This window comes from Plecotus auritus (genome assembly GCF_963455305.1).
Source record: "Plecotus auritus genome assembly, chromosome: 3".
In the NCBI taxonomy this organism is placed as follows: Eukaryota; Metazoa; Chordata; class Mammalia; order Chiroptera; family Vespertilionidae; genus Plecotus; species Plecotus auritus.
Window position 1 is genome coordinate 123,935,865 of NC_137772.1, and position 17,349 is coordinate 123,953,213.

A 17,349-nucleotide genomic window follows, 5' to 3' on the forward strand; every position below is an offset into this window, starting at 1 on the left:
TGGTCAATAAACAGGAGTGATATTACTATTAAGGAGCTTTGTTATCTACTTTTTTGAACCCTCTATAGAACCTTTCAATGGTAGAGGCAGGGCTGACAAAAAGCTTCTACTAACATAAGTGAACTGAAGTTGAAAAGTTGAAGTTGAAATATAGAAACTATATTTAAAAATATGTACTCCCCCAAAATACCAGTAAGTCACCTAACTAACAACAAAAACAAAGGTAAAGTGCATATGGCAAAATGTACATAAGTATTAAGTATAGATGATGCATATTTGGGCATTATTCTTTCTACCATTCTATATTTAAAAAATCCTATATAATAAAAGGCTAATATGCAAATTGACCAAACAGCAGAATGACCAGTTGCTATGACAAGCACTGACCACCAGGGGCAGACACTCAACACAGGAACTGCCCCCTGGTGGTCAGTGTGCTCCCACAGGGGGAGTGCTGCTGAGCCAGAAGCCGGGCTCACGGTTGGTGAGCGCAGTGGTAGTGGCAGGAGTCTCTCCTGCCTCCACAGCAGTCAGATATCCCCCGAAGGGTCCTGGACTGCGAGACAGCACAGGCTGGGCTTTAGGAACCCCTCCAGTGCATGAATGTTGTGCACTGGGGCTCTAGTTTATAATAAAAGATCAAATAGTGAAAGCATACGTATACACACATGCACACACTATGGGAAGAAGGAGACTGATACATTAATTTTTATTAAACTTAGAAAGTACACAAATGTTTGACATTAATTTTCATGCCTTTTCTGCATAAACTAATAATACATAAAAAAAACAATTAAAACCATCATCTACTGTCACATTCATAAAGTTAATGATAAAAATGACACAGATTAATGTAAAATACTTAATAAATATAATAATCTTATTAAAAATAAAATGAAAATAAACACACCCTCAAATATAATTTAGATAAAAGTTGATGCTACAGGGTGAGGCACACCACTTAATATGGGACCACCAACTGAATGGTTTCCAAGATTAGCCACCAGGGGCTGCTAAAGAGTAGTGTTCTTGGAAGAGAGATCCAAGATGGATGTTACCCTCACCTCCTCCCAGTACCAAACTGGAATTATAATCAAAACATAGAATAATCAACCTGAAAACCAATTGAAGTCTAACTGAAGAGAAGTCTTATAACCAAGGATTTACAGAAGCTACAACGAGACTGGTAGGAAGGGCAGAGATAGGAAAAAGGCTCCTAAGAGTGGTGACTGAGGTTCCAGAGGGATATCTCAGCTGCAAAGGTTCCCCCTGAGAAGTGTGGAGTCTCAAGCCCACGCTGGGTTCCCCAGCTCAGAGAACCAGAGCTGGGAAAAGGTGTCCACATAACATCTGGCTATGAAAATCCATGGGGATTCTGTCCACCAGGGAGAGACATCAGCTGTTAGAGACACAAGCACTCTCTTAAAGGGCCAACACACAAAAGCTCATTTTCAACCCTGGGCTCTGGCAAAGAGAAGGTAGAGAGGACTAGTCATGTGAGGAGAGACTGGGATTTGGGCTTTGGGACAGCCACCAGGGTAACTATGTTGAGTCTCTCTCTTACACCACAGACACCATCTTTCTTGGGTGGAGTACACCCCTCAATGTAGCATCCACCTGGGGAAGAGCAATAGCTCCACCCTCTGGACTTCCTGTAGGCCCACACTATAGAGATTGCACCCTGTTGAGGAGTCAGCTGCCTGGGCCAGGGTGTAGAGGTCTGGGAAGACTCAGGGGGTGTCAATGACTAAGTTGTGTGGTTTTGGGGTGGGAACCATTCCTCCCACTTTCCTGTGAACTTGACAGGTGCCTCCCCATCATGGGCCCTTGATGACCTCATCCTCCTGAATCCTGGTCACTCCACCCTGCTAAGGTCTGGGCAGAATCCAGGACAGACTGTGTGACTCTGAGGTGGGGCCCACTCCTCTACACTGTCCCCCAAGCCTGACCTGTATTTCCCAGTCACAGGTGATGCACTAGCACCATTTCACCTACTCCCAGTAGCGTTCTCAGGAACCAGGCAGCAAGAGAAAAATAATATCGTTCCATTTGATCCTCAGAAGTGCGAGTCCCTGAGAGTCACACTCATTACCACACTACCTGTTGGTCTGGGACTCAGATATTAGCAAATCCATTTGGCAAGAGGGGAGGACCAGGCCTAGCCTCAGGGGAAGAGCTGCCTTGAACTAGTGTAAGCAATGGCTGGTGCTGGCACTCAATGTTGTGTCTTAGAATCTCTGGACACTGGGCTCAGGCTGTGTCACAGCTGACAACTTTCACAGCCACCCTGCTAGGAGTTATAAAGCATGGAGCAGAAATGAAAGATTCTTATCCAGAGTCTGAGTCCTTTTTTCTAATGACTTCCTCTATACTGAGACTTACTTAATGGCATCAGCATATTCTGGAAAAAGTTTAAAGCAGCAGTGCAATAGCTGGACTAGAAAAGTACTTCTATTCTTAAAGTACACCCAGGCCAAAACATTTATGTACATATAGAATTAAATGAGTGTTTTTTTGCAGTGTTTTAACTTTATGTATTATATCTCATTCATGTCTTATTCATCCTAATTGAGAATAAAATATTTGAGGGTAGGACTTTGTCAGATTGCCTTGTACTAAAAGAAATGTTTTATTGAATATTTGTTCAAAGTACCTTCTCCATTAATTCACAACATTATCACGATATCCTTGGGAAGAGTTATTAGTCCTATTTGAAACTGAGGCAACTGAGACTCATACAAAGGTGACTGAGTTAATGGCAGTCTGAACAACAGCAAGGATATTATTCTTGTTGGTGATGATGATAAGGCTTAAAGAGAGCCAGACATTTGCTGGAGATCCATAGCTAGACAAAGATGGAGGTTGGGCCGACTCCTTGCTGCCACTGAACCCTCTCCACTGAGTGGGGCTTTGCAGATGAATATACTACAGTGTAGAAAAGACACATGTGTAGAGTCCCAGCAGGGTCTCCTAACCAGAAGAATAAAAAAGATGTTGCTGTTTCAGGCTGGCTAGAAAGGCCATGCTCTTCATAGTGAGCATGCTTGGCTATGACCATTTCTCATCCTATATAATAAAGAGGTAATATGCAAATTGATCATCATGCTCTCATAAGATGGCTGCTTATGACCAGGCCAGCAGGGGGGTTAGTGAGGGACGACCAAACGACTGAACAAGCAGGCTGCTTGGGGCAACCAGGCCGGCAGGGGGATTAGAGAGGGGCTACCAGGCTGGCGGGGCAGAGGGGTAGTTAAGGGCAAGCAGGCAGGAAGGCAGGTGAGCAATTAGGAGCCAGCAGTCCAGGATTGCGAGAGGGATGTCTGACTGCCGGTTTAGGCCGAATCCCCGAGATTGGGCCTAAACCAGCAGTCTGACATCCCCTGAGGGGTCCCGGATTGGAAAGGGTGCAGGCTGGGCTGAGGGGACCCCTACACCCCCCATGCAAGAATTTCATGCACCGGGCCTCTAGTTTATAATAATAAAAGCGTAATATGCTAATTAGACTGGATGTCCTCTGGACATCTTTCTGGATGGCCTTCCAAATGAATCTGGGGCTGCGAGGGCCAAGGCAGCCACTGCGGCTGCGAGGGTTGAGCCCCTTGCACTACTTTCGTGCATCGGACCTCTAGTACATAATAACAATGCATCAGCTTCCCACATGAGTGACCTTAAGCATCTCAGGATCACTGATCCTTGTCATAGAAGCTCCATCATTGGAGGTTTCCAGGTGTCTCTGTCTCTGTTTTCCAGGTGCTTCACCCCACATCAAACCTCCTGATCTCATTTGGTATTACAAGCAATCTCTCAAATCAATCATCTTAAACCACACAGGATGTATGACAATCTGTGAGGAAGCCACTGATGTTCAATAACAGGCTTTTTTTTTTTTCTTTTAACATGTCCATTTTTTTCTTCTGGGGTTTACCTGGAGAGAGTTGAAAAGAACACACTGTGTGGGAGGTAAAATGCCATGGTCATTTGGGAGACCTGTCTGGAGTTGCTGGTTGTGATTTACTGAAAAGAAAATGAACTACATGTCCACCATCCATCTTGCTGAAATGCCAGGCATGTGCAGCTCCAGCAGTGGAGAGGGCCCATGGGGATCCCTGCAAACCTCCACTCTGGTTTGAGAGCCATGTATATGCTGCAGAGAAATGAAACTCATGGTCTATGGGCCAGCAAGGAGTTTTCCTGGGACACAGAAATACAAAACTACAAGAACCAACTCTTAATTTTGGCATGAAAACTCCCTTCTCCTCCATGATGCCATAAATGAGGTCCAAAAGTTCCAACTGGAAAAAGACAGCTTATATTACCAGTATGTTATATCAATGTCCATCTATGTGAAACTCTATCAAGGATTTGCTATAACTGTGAATGATACATGAAAGGAGTAACCCAGAGTAGGCAGAGTAACAATGTGAATATCAGCATTGATCTTCAATGAATAACCCCATTTTCCTCTCTTTACTAAAGACCTGACAGGCAGTGGAAAACATACATCCAGCTGAAGAACAAAAGACATGCCACTCTCTAACAAGAAAAATGCTCAATATTTACCATGGCAGGGAAGTCCTCCTTGGTACCTCAAAAATGTGTTTGTAACTTAATTCTTACAGGTGGGTATACAGCCACTTCAGTGGCCATATAAGGTTGTTTAAGGTTGACAAACAGTACTAGACCAATATGAAATTCAGATTGGTCCATTACTGCCAGTGGAAGCGTTCTGGTTAGGGATGAGACTAAAACCACTGGTAAACTGAAATCTGGTCATGTTGTCCTTCATTACAACAGATTGGTAATCAGTTCCTTCTGCTGAAAGTTTAAGCAAAAGAGAACTGAGCAGCAGAAAAGGACAGATTGGGTTTCTACACTGGGGATCTGGGGAGGGCAGAGGGGCTCATAAAAGGCCAATCCTTCACACTTTAAGGTTCAGATGATAAATAAAACCAGTGGACATGGTGCTACTTAACATTTCTGAGTTTCTTCTTTAAATTAGCCAGGAATTTGGCTGGCTCATTTTCTTTTTCTTTCTTTTTAATCCTCACCCGAGGATATTTTTCCATTGATTTTTAGAGAGCACATGAGAGAGAGGGAAAGACAGAGAGAAATATCAATGTGAGAGAAACATATTGATTGGTTGCCTTCTGCACAGGCTCTGACCAGGGCCCGGGCAGGGGAGGAGCCTGCCCATGACCAGAATCGAACCTAGGACCCTTCGGTCTGCAGGTAGACGCTCTATCCAATGAGCCAAACTGGCTAGAGCTGTTAGTCCATTTTCTTATTTGGAGAGAATTTATATAGCATTTTTATTTTTTCCCATTTATAGATACCAGGAGGTCCATACGTGAAACTTAAAATGTCCTATGGGTTTTTAATATGCTAATTCACAATATTTAAACCTCATAGGTAAAAGTTCAATCCCTAACCACGCACCAAGCCCCAAACACGCCTTGGCTACCTCAAGGTGAATCACCAAAGCCTCACTGAGACCCCAGGCTTCCACCAGCCTCTGTTCTAGGTTGAGGGATGGGAAGCTCAACTATACCATAGTTAATAACAGACTCTCTTCTGGACGGTCCTGGGGCCTCTGGATGTGTACTTGCTGAGAAGGAGCCAGCCTTGTCTGCATTTCCAGACACAATGCAGGGAGCAGGGAAGCCTCCCCAGTCCCATCTGCCCTGGAAGCGCTGAGAGCGGGCTCTGTGGAGATGCCCCAGGCCTGGCACATCTTACTAGCTGCAGCCCTGTCTCCCTGAGACCTGAAACAGGCAGACAGTTCAGAATCTGGCTGTCTCATCTCTGCAGTGCAAACAATCATGGGCTCCATTTCCTTCAAAAACTTCACCTTCAAAATGTTCATTTATGTCCTTTTTTTTCCTTTTGACACAATTTTCCCTTTTGGAATCAGCTTACTAAATCATTCTTCCCAAACTAATTTCTTTCACAGGTCACTATAAACTTGGCTCCCAAACATGCTGCCAGATATTTCATGACCTTCTGAAAAACAAATGCCAAACCCAAAGTAATGCGCGCGTGTGCGCACGAACACACACACACACACACACACACACACACACACACACACATCAATGTGACAAACCTCTGCCCAAACTAAGAGCCATTCAACATTCATCGAACGTGGCCTCACCTTTCCAAAGAAGTGCTGAGTGGACACAGCGAGCGCCTGGAAGCCGCAGATGGCCCGTCTCAGCTCCCGCTGCACAAGGCCCAGCTGCCTGGCCTGCTGCTCACTCCTCTCCTTCAGTCGTTGAACCAACTGCCTCTCGGCTTCACGGGCCTGTGGGTCCGGCTTGGGGGGAAACCCATTTCGGGGAACCGTGCTCCTCTGCTTGGGGTATCCTATTAAAAAAATAGTCACTTGTGAAAAAACGATGCAGCCCCAAGGGTTCAACAGTTCCTTATTACAGGATTTCTTCAAGAGCAAGTGGCCAAAAAGGAATGGTCATGGTTTGTCACTGTCAGTATTAGAAAAAAACAACAGACAGGGACTTAAAATATTTGCTCTGCTTATGTGGTTCTAGGTGCAAGTTTCATGCTTGGAAAAAGAGTAACAGGCCAAATTGCCCAATTCCTTCCAGCTTCCTCCATTTTTTCCAGGTCTGCTTAAAGAGATTAGAGTAGATGGTTTATCTTCAAGGGAATTACTCTTTGAAAATGTCTAATGGGAAATAAATCAATCAGTGCAGGTCAAAGTCATAGTTGTAACGTAGTAACGTTTTAATTGAGCATCAGGGAGTACTGCCCACGTGCCCTTGCCTCCCTTTCTGTGGTCATTTAGTGACCCTTTGATGTCTGATGCAAGTCATACCTCTAATGGCCTCTGCTCCAGGGTTTTCTGCCTTTAAATTTCTACAGCATCAATGTCCTCAAAAATATTCCCCCAGGTGACCACTCACACCACCTCCACGACTCTTGGTCCAGTGCAAGCCACCATGACCAGTCACCCATGGGAAGCCCTGCTCCTCTTCATCTCTCACTGCACAGATTATAAAGAATAATCTTTATAAATATAGAACATCTCATGGCCTGTGTTGACCCCTTCCTCCAATTATGTTCCATTGCAGTAAGAAAATGCTCATGCCTTCCCATGGCCCCAGAAGCCTCTGAGATCTGGTTCCTGCCAGGCAAATGGTGGGGGTATATGAGTGGGCAGGGCGATGGGACCCAGGGAAAGAAATCAGAAACTCCACCTGGGGTTGGGGACAGGATGGGGAGGCTTTAAGGAGAAGTGACTATTAGGCTGAAGCTTGAAGGCTAAAGGCAAGGCCCCAGAAAGAGCACAGACAAGCACTGTATCATGGTCCAAGACCCCGGGTAAGCCAGGGTCTTCCTCGGAGCTGCTGTCCTCCTCATGGGAGCTCGGGCTGACCTGACACCTAGAGAACATGTGCTTTGCATGATGGACTTACTTCCTCAAAGTGCACACTTTCCTTTGCCCAAGTAGATCCTGGGGCACATGCCAGACACTGACCACACAATCACAAATAACTTTAATACCTCAAAATTCTTTTATTTCCTCTTGCTCACCTTCAACATACTATGGAGTAACACATAAAGCAAATCAATACCTGATACACAGACAGAGCAGAGAAATGGGCTTGGAACACACAAGTGGCCTCATCTTTTAGGGAGAAAAGATGGTTAATTGCTCTACTTCTGATTGGTAATTTAATGGTAACCAAGAAAGTTTTAATGAAATCTTCCCCCTATTAAAAAATCATCTGATATTCCATTGTGTCCTCACATATGACATATCTTAAACTGGATGGCTTAGTAGAATAGTAGAATGTGAACTTATTGCTTCTTTAAAGCTGTCTTTATGACAGTAGCATACATAATATTTCAGAAAATTCACTTGCACATTGTAGGAAAGTCAATGTTAATATGTACTTAATTTCAATATTCTCAATACTGAACATAAAAGAAAAATAACTACCAACCAACTATGTGAGATTTACTGTGTTCATTAAACTCTAACACACAGCCTAAGACCCCAGGTGGACTCTTTTCATGATTACTGTTTGCCATTTTATTGCTATGGCTGGTGATTTTATCAAACACTCCAGTGTTGTAATTATTGAGGTACCAGGTGCCTGACACTGATACTATAGGAGGTATTTCTTTTAGAAATCTGAAGGAAATAATAAGCACACTTCTAGGTCAATGAATTAAAGCTAATTGCAATCTAGGGCACACAGAATCACGTGTGAGCTTGTGGATAGTAGTAAGCAATCAGGTTGCTGTGTATTTTTGGCTGTCAGGTTTATTCCCTCTTATTATTACTATTATTATCAACATCATCATCATTATCATTATTAGGTTAGCAATTATATTCAACTAGAGGCTCAGTGCACAAATTCCTGCACCAGTGGGGTCCCTCAGCCTGGCCTGTGGGATCAGGCCAAAATCAGCTTTCTGACATCCCCTGAAGGATCCCGGATTGCGAAAGGGTGCAGACCAGGCCAAGGAACCCCCTGTTGCAGGATTGAGGCTGGGGAGGGAAAGGGGGAGGGCTCCAGGGCATATCTGGCCTGTCTCACTCAGCCAGCCCATCTGGCTCATCTGGCCAGACCCCAACAGCAAACTAACCTACCCATCGACTGTGTGACCCCTGGTGGTCAGTGCACATCATAGAGAGCAGTTGAGCAGCCTTAGCATATCATTAGCATTTTATGCTTTGATTGGTTGAACGGCCGACTGGTCAACTGGACACTTAGCATATTAGGCTTTTATTACATAGGATGGTAAATGGACAATACAAAATGATTTCCTGAAATCCTGTTCTTGGTGTTTAAGGGAAGCAAAGTTTGCCACCCCCAAAATATGCCTTTTGCAATATTGATTCTTTTAAGCTGGTTATTAAGGAACAAAAGGCTCAGAAAGAACCTTTGACCCTCCTCCTTTACCCATCTATGTCTAAAGAAATGTAGGTAGAGGACCTGCTCCAGGAAGTGAGCCATAACCAGATAACTGTAGTTTAATCTGAACCAGGTGTGATAGACAGGGAGGGAGTAAGGTCCCTTTGCTCAAAGTCCTCTCTGTGTCCCATTGTTAAAGTTGGCTCAGGAAATATTTGTTTACCAAACATTCATTTCCATCTTCATATGAGTTGTCTTCCTGCCATTTGAAGTCCCAAACCACCCTCCTTCCCCACCTTCTCCTTAGCTCAAGATCTCATACCTTTTGGCACCCCCAAATGTACATCTATAACATAACTTTCTGACATTTTTCTCCTGTTAATCTGTCTCATGTTAACTTGATTATTAGCCCAGCTAGAAGAACTTAGAAGGTGGGAGGAAATTTATATTTTGGGCTCCTACAATGCTTACTTGATATTGATGTTATTACTACACTGAGGCTGGGTGCATGAAATTCACGCAGGGATAGGGTCCCTAGGCCTGGCCAGCGATCAGGGCCTTCCAGCTGCTGGCCGGGGCCTTCCTTCATTCCGTGCCGCCCCCTGGTGGTCAGCGCATGTCACAGACAGTGATCAAGCTCCCAGTCTCCTGGTCAAACTCCTGAGGGGACACTTTGCATATTTGCCTTTTATATATATAGATTTTCATTCACACACTCAATTCAGTGTTCTATTGAACACCAGTACACTCAGTCCACATTACTATTCCTGGGGCCAACAAACAAACATTTGAGCTAAGATACAGGTTTCCCTTAGAACATCAGCTTTTGGTATCAACACCAAGCAAAAGTTTAGCTGATTTGTGGCACCAAACCAATGCTTGCTTGGGACTCGTGGCTGGCTACGCATGTGCCACCCAACCAACATACCAGCATAGAGTGAGGCTCAGAATTCAGTGCTAAGACTGTAGGAAGGAAGCACGGAGAAACAGGCTGGCGGTGGAGAACTCTATTGCTTTTAGAGGAAAAGGGTCCTGACCTTTCTAAACATATCAGATGAAACCTTATCTAGGTCTAATCAGTATTTTACAGTCAGTAGCATATTTTTGGTCCTCACTAAACACAATATTCTTTCTTGTGTTGTCACTTTTTGATATGTGTTTCTTTATCTAACATCATGAAGTATTGCTCTGTCACTTACTTCCCTGCCTGCTCTATGAGAGGCCATCCCCAGATGGTGCTCAGCAACAGCCGCCCAGGCTCACCTACTGCCTTGGGGATGGAGAACTTACGTTGAAAGATGACTGACACACAGCCAGCTTCACCTGTTGCATTAAAATGTAAGGAGGATTTTGTTTGCTTCTGCTGTCTTCTCTTAAAAGTTAGCACATAATGAAGCTAAATAATAATCTGCTTAGGAAGCAAGGGGCTAATGGAACCATGAGATGAAAAACTCCTGGGTAGCAGTGAACACAGGGAACGTGTGGTAGTGCACGATCAGCACTGGAGGGGATGTGGTGATGGAGGCTCTCTTCTGACCTCTCACACACATTCCGCTGGAAGAGCCACAATGCACACTTTAAATGAGAGGCACACCATGTCCTCTGAGGACACGTCCAGATGCTGAAAAGTTTTGTTCTCACTTCCTTCCATGTTCCTTGTGGTATTTACATTGCTTCCGGGTAGTGGAAGGTTCCCAGCTAGCAGGCATGCCCCTGACCTCCCCCTGCAGTCAGGCAGCGCCACTTACATGTGTGTGTTTAGGCTTTTTTTTAAAAAAAAAAAAAAAATCAAAGCTCTGGCCTCCCACACTATCTTCTGATTTCCACTCAGTTGAACTAGGGCACTGACATTAGTGAATAAAGACCTTCAAAATAGGGTCTATGATGGTTTTAGAGTCTTTAATTGAAGTGAAAAAGAGAGTAGAAATAGCAGTGTTTTTACTGTTTGCCCCACGTAAACTTCCCAGCTGTTGCAGAAGCTTATCCTCAGTGCTTCTCTTTGATATGAAATATAGGAGTGGAAATACCCAGATCAGTGTCTTTCCATGACCTACAGACAGATCTGATTTCATATGTACACTTCATGCTATGTGCTTTGGAGTGGACCCAAATGCTTGGCAGCTTTTATTGAGCACCTACTCTACTCCCGGGACTCTTAGCAGGTAAGCCCACTGCTGATCTCCTCTGCAACGTCTCTGACAGATCTCATGGGTTTGGGGACACATGCTAAATCTAGAACATCCTCCTATTATCTCAATCTTGCCCCAATTACAATTTCTCTGTTGCCGTTCTACTGGGTCCATAACTCTAGTTAGGGGCAGAGAAACTATGATGACTGCAGTGAAAACTTGGCAGCTTACAGGGAAAAGCCAGTAACCTTATATTCTCACAAGGTTGAATACAAGCCATGTGCGTGCAGAGGCTAAGCACTGGGGAGAAGAACAGCCCGGAAAGTAGAAAGGGAATATTAAAAATTCATCTGAAGCCATCTGGTCACTATCCAGAGGATTCTAATGGATATAAAATCTTGGTTTAATCTTAAAGCTGGAAGTTTAAGTGACATGACAACAAACAAAATGCAGCATAGAAACCTGCGTATACACACCAGAGAAGGCCCATGACTGTAACACTTTTAAACAAAAAAGAAAAGAATCACAGGATACAACTTTGATAGCCTTAGGAAAAGCACTGCTTGAGAGTGGTCAACATCCTAACAGAAGCCACTCTGCTTCTTGCAGACTGGACCTCATACCTCATGGACATCCACAGAGCATGCAGAGGGGTCTTCCCCAGCAGCTGGTGAGATGAGTCCTAGGCTAATCGGGACCTTCCTAATGCAGCTGGCCAGCAAGATCCAAAATGACCAAACTTTCAAGTGGCATAATTTTGTCCAAGAAAAAAGCTCAATAGTATTTATAGAGATAAAGATATCCAGTACCCAAGGAAAATTTACAATGTCTGGCATTGGAAAAATCCTCAGGCATGCAAATAAGCAGAGATATACAGCCCATATGGAGAAGAACATGCCCCCAATGGAAGCCCACCAAAAAATGATACTGATGATTAAAAACTATTACAACTACATTCCACATGTTCAAGAATCTAGAAGAGCAATTGAATATGTCAAGTAGAGACAAAGAAGATAAAGAAAAACAAAGACCTAAGTAAAAATTCTAGAGATTAAAAACTCAAATGTTTGAGGGGATTAGGTCAATTAGATACCACCTAAGTAGATTAGATACTGCATAAGAAAAGATTAATGTCATCTGAAACTAATATTGAATATCAACTGTAATTGAAAAATAAAATAAAAAATATGAATGGAATGAAAGTTCATAGATTACTCATAGCCCAAAATTAAAAACAATCCAAATATTATCAACTGATTAATAGGTAAACAAAAGTTCATATATCCATGTAATGGAATATTAGTCAGACAAAAACAAGAATGAATTACTGATTCATGCTTTGACCTCAAAAGCATCATGTTAAGTGAAAGAAACAAATACAAAAGGCCACAAATTTTATAATACGGTTTATATGAAACGTTCAGGATAGGCAAATCCAACTGGAAGCAAAACTGTGGTTGTCAGGGGCTGGGAGAAGTGGGGAGTGAGGAATGACTGCTAATGGGTACTGCTTTCTTTTGGGAGTGACAAAAATTTTCTGGAGTTAGTGGTGACAGTTGCACAATCTTGTGAGTATATTAAACACCACTGAACTGTACACTTTAAAAGAGCAAATTTTATGCTATGTGAATTATAGCTCAACTAATAACAAGATTCAATAAAGATACTTTATAGGCTCACTTGAACATGGGGACATTTGGTTGCCATTTTATCAAAATACCAATGTTAAAATACCTGCACCAGAATGTCCTGTGTCCCTTTAAAATATATTTTCTGATATTAAGATGCTTGGAGTCAAGGAGAATAAATGCTCTGACACATGGCTGCTCTAAGTGTGTTACCATTAATCTTCACCATACTCTGTCGTATGGACATAATTGCCATTTTACAGAAGAGGAAACTGAGGCTCAGAGAACAAGGTCATACATCACACGAGCCAAGATTTGAACTCAGTTCAGTCTATTCTTCTGGCAACATTAGGAAAGTGAGAAGGCAATGAAGTACACACATTGGCAGATGCAAGAAGAGAACTGGCAGAGGGGGCTGCCACAGAGTTGATGGAAGGCAAGTTTCAGGAAGGAAGGAGTGATCAATAATGTCAAATGGCATGAAGATAAGATAAAGAAACAGGACATGTCCATCTAACTCATGGCCTTTGCAGAAGCAGGGTCAGTGGGGTGGTGGGAGCAGCAGTGGGTAGAGGGTAATTTTAAGCAAAGGGACAGAGACAGGGAGCATGAGCTCCTCTTTCCCAAACCTGGCTACAAAGGTGGGGAGAAAGATGTGTTAGAAATATGTCAGGGGGAGCTTGTTGTGCTGGCTTGTTCTGTTTTAATGATGATATTGATGACAGAAAATACAGCCCCTGTCCTCAGTGAACTCACAGATTAACAGGAGAGGGAATTTCTCCTCAAACTGACCACCCAGAAAACACTCCTGAGCCAGATGACATTCGAGGGTTCAAGGCCTGCTGCAGGCATCACAGTTCCTGTAGGCCTCTTGATATTCTGTAATCTGAAGGAAGGAGTGTCATCCTTAGAAATGGATGAAGAAAACAAGGAGGGTATCCTGTGAACAGAAAAACTGCCCTCCAGGTCTCTCCACTATGGTTATGTGGCCTTTCCAGGTTTTCATTTGCCAGGGCTAGCTTGAAATTCACCTGTGGTAATCTGGACTCCAATATTTCTGCCACCTCGTGTACATATACCATGCTGCTATGAACTGAATGTTCGTGTCCCACACAAATTCATGTTAAACCCTAATCCCCAGAGTGGTAGTGGTTGGAGTTGGGGCCTTTGGGAAGAATGGGATAATGAGTGTGGAGTTTTCATGAATGGGCTTAGTGCCCTTATAAGAAGTGACATGAGAGATGATCTCTCTCCCTCACATGAGGACACAGCAAACAGGCATCCATTTGCAAACTAGGAGGGTGATCTTCCCAGGAACCACATCGACTGCTACCTTGATCTTGGATTTCCCAGCCTCCAGAACTATGAGAAATAACTTTCTGTTGGTTAAGCACACCAGTATGGTATTTGTTATAGCAGCCTGAGATGAGATCCCAGCATAATGTCCTTGAGTGCGAGTGGAATCTGTGGCTATGATGAGATGCTAATAACGTGATTATGCTACATTATACAGACATGCGTCATTTAACAACAGGAATATGTTCTGAGAAATGTGATTTTTATTTGGTGATTTTCTTGTGAGAATATCGTAGAGTGCATTTACACAAACCTAGATGGGATAGCCGACTGCAAACCTAGTCTATATGGCACAGCCCATTGCTCCTGGGCTACAAACATGGACAGCATGTTGCTGTACTCAATGCTGTCGGCAATTGTAACACAAGGTAGGTATTTGTGCATCTAAATATAACTAAACATAGAAAACAGTAAAAATATGGTATACAATTTCTTTATACAACTGGCAGCATAGAAGGTCTGTTTACACCAGCATCACTATGAACATATGAGTAATGAATTGTGCTATGATGGTACCACAGCTATGAAGTCACTGGGGGATAGGAATTTTTTAACTCTGTGGGGAAGCACGGGACTTGGTTGGAATGTCTGTAAGGAGGATTCTCTGAAAGGTCAGAGGCCTCTGAGAAGACCCTGCCGAAGGCGGCAGCCCCTACTTTGACTTTTCCAAACAAGCCCGATCCCCTGGGGTGTTTTGCTAGAATCTCTATGTTTAGTCTTTAAAGACTTGACCTTGTAGAAGCATGTGCTTTCTCAAGGATACTTGCCCTGCTGATTGTATCTAGAGGTTAATTTTAGTTCAAGCTGTTGTGACAATAAAAACCTAAGACTGCAGGAGAATAGAACTGCTTTTTACTTCTAAAGCAAGCTAGTCCCTTAGCCTCTCTTTCACAGAAATGTGTTGTCAGAGTAATCTGTTCATCTGTCGCTCAGGGTCTGCTGGTCAGCCCTGGCAAATGGTGCCCCACGTGAGGAAGCCAGGATGCAATGAAATGCAGCAGAACCCTCGAAAACGAAGAGGAAGGAAACGAAAGTAACTGTGCAGTAAGTCATTGGAGCCCGCTTGGGATTTTCAAGTCTGAGGGAATTCTTTCTCAGCTAAGGTTTAATGATGGGACAATAGTTGTCCACAGAACAGCATCAATTTATCACAGAGCTGAAACAGTTATTAAAAGCAGGTGGTGCCTCTGTTATAGAAGTACAACTAAAAAACTTATCAAAAATTGTTATGATTTATAATCCTTGGTTCCCTGATGCTGGAACGCTAGACCTTAATTTCTGGGAACAAGTGGGCAGGCATTTAAAGAGAAATCAGGCCCAGGGAAAACGAGTGCCCTTATTATCATTAATTATGTGGGCTCTTGTTCGAGCTACATTATGCCCTCTTCATATTGAAGATCAAACCTTACAGAGCAACCAGAGGATTTACCACGGCCCCCTCCTCCTGAAGCAGAGCCTGAGCCTGTAACACCTAAAGCTCCACTGCTGGAGGAAATATTTCCTGATCCTCCGCCTCAGGTGTGGGAAGGCTCATTAACTAGATCCTCAGTTATGGGGTCCTGTGTCAGGCAAGCCAGGTTAGAAGGAGAGCTTTTAGCTTGCCCAGTTATCAAGATCCACAAGGTAGTAGAGTTTATGAGCCGCTCTCCTTTAATGCCTTCAAAGAAATAGGGAAGTCTTAGGAAAAATGAGGCTAACAGTCCATTTACTAAAGGACGCCTTAATGCCCTGTGTGAAAATTATCACATGACTCCTTGGGACTGACAGATTTTGGCCAAAACAACTTTAGACACCAGTCAACATTTATTATGGAGAGAAGAATATAATGAAATCTGTGAACACAGGCTGTTTATGGGTGTTCACTAGCCACCCCACACCGGAGCCCTCTGGGCCATACCTAGCTGTACCTCCCGGGCACTAAAAAACATCTTCTGAAAGATCCATGGAAAGGACTCTGGTTTATTAGGTCTTGTCTGTAGGTTGTGCACACCTATAAATGTTGTTCATAGAGTGTCTCTATTAATTGTTATTTTGTATCTTTGTTGTTTAGTTTAATTGGTTTAAAGATAGGGCATATTTCACTATACTAGGGGCCCCAGCTACTTGTAACAGGCTTAGCTCATAAGAAATTATAGGAACTTCCCAACAGCTGCCAAGAATTCTTATTCTTGGGGACCTTCCTGCTCTCCCTCTCAAGACATCAGCTACTAAAAACTCTTAACAAGTAGAAATTCTTGTCTGTCTGTAATGTAACTTGGTTACTAATTAATGTTCTTTACTTACTTTCTTATCTTTGGGGGACTTAGTTTGCACTTCACCATTTTATGTATGTAGTGTTCTCAGTCTCTACTGTTTAGGCTTTATGCCACTCAAAACTCATATGCTATATTGGGTTAACCTATAATAATAAAAAGGTAATATGCTAATTAGACCAGATGTCTTCCAAACGTCATTCCAGATGTCCTTCCTGATGAAGCTGGGGCCTGAGGGAAGCCAGCCCAGGTCCTGGGTGCCTGCAGGTAGTCTGAGGGAAGCCAGCCTGGGTCCTGGGTGCCTGCTGGTGGCCAGAGGAGGGAAGCCAAGGTCCTGGGTGCCAGAGGAAAGTCGGTGCTGGCAGCCAGGGGAAGGAAGGCCTACTCTTGCATGAATTTTCGTGCATTGGGCCTCTAGTATAAAATAAGATTCTAAGGCTAATGTCCCAGTCCACCCTTTTGTAAGTACTCACTCATTCATTTACTGTAGGTTTTTTTTTTAAATTTCTGTTTTTAAAATCTCTTCTTATATACAAAATTTCATATTATTTGTCTACTCAAAAAGAGAAGAATATAGGAAATAATTATTTAAACTCCCAAGTTTTTATCCTAGAGGGCTGGGGCTATAAAAGTACCCTTGAATAGGTTGCAGAAGCAGTAGCAGTGAGGTTGAGGGGTGGGGGGAAAGCACGCTCCTTGTAAAGAAAAAAAAATGGTACTTTTGCACTAAAGCCATTAAAGGCCTAGAAGTTACTGCAGTCCTGGGAACAAACCCCAGGACCTGCTATCTCCCCACATACACACCCACCCTTTCTCCAGCCTCCTAAGAGTGGTCAAGGTCATGTTGTCTCTATTATGCCTTTTAAGAATATGAATGTATTTTCCATTGGAAAAATAGCCTATTTCTAAAAGTAAGGAAAAGAAAAGGTTTTTCCTGTATTTGTCTAAGAAGCAAAAAATTTACATATATTATTAAAATAATTATGTTATGTTAATCAGAAAGTTAATTACTTTAAATGAATAAATTAGTTAATACTGTTTAATAATGATAATACATAATCTTTTAGTTTAATATATTTGACTAACTTCCAGGGTTTAAATT

The 17,349-nt window shown here is 43.0% G+C and overlaps 1 protein-coding gene across 8 annotated transcripts in view; it reads right to left on the minus strand.

Moving 5' to 3' along the window:
• Positions 1-17,349, minus strand: part of MTUS2 (microtubule associated scaffold protein 2) — a 611,667-nt gene that overhangs the window by 106,229 nt on the left and 488,089 nt on the right. For all 8 annotated transcript variants that reach the window (XM_080658484.1, XM_080658486.1, XM_080658485.1 and 5 more), the window contains one exon: positions 6,152-6,363. In XM_080658484.1, coding sequence (XP_080514610.1) covers positions 6,152-6,363 — 212 coding nt within the window. The remainder of the gene's footprint in view (positions 1-6,151; positions 6,364-17,349) is intronic.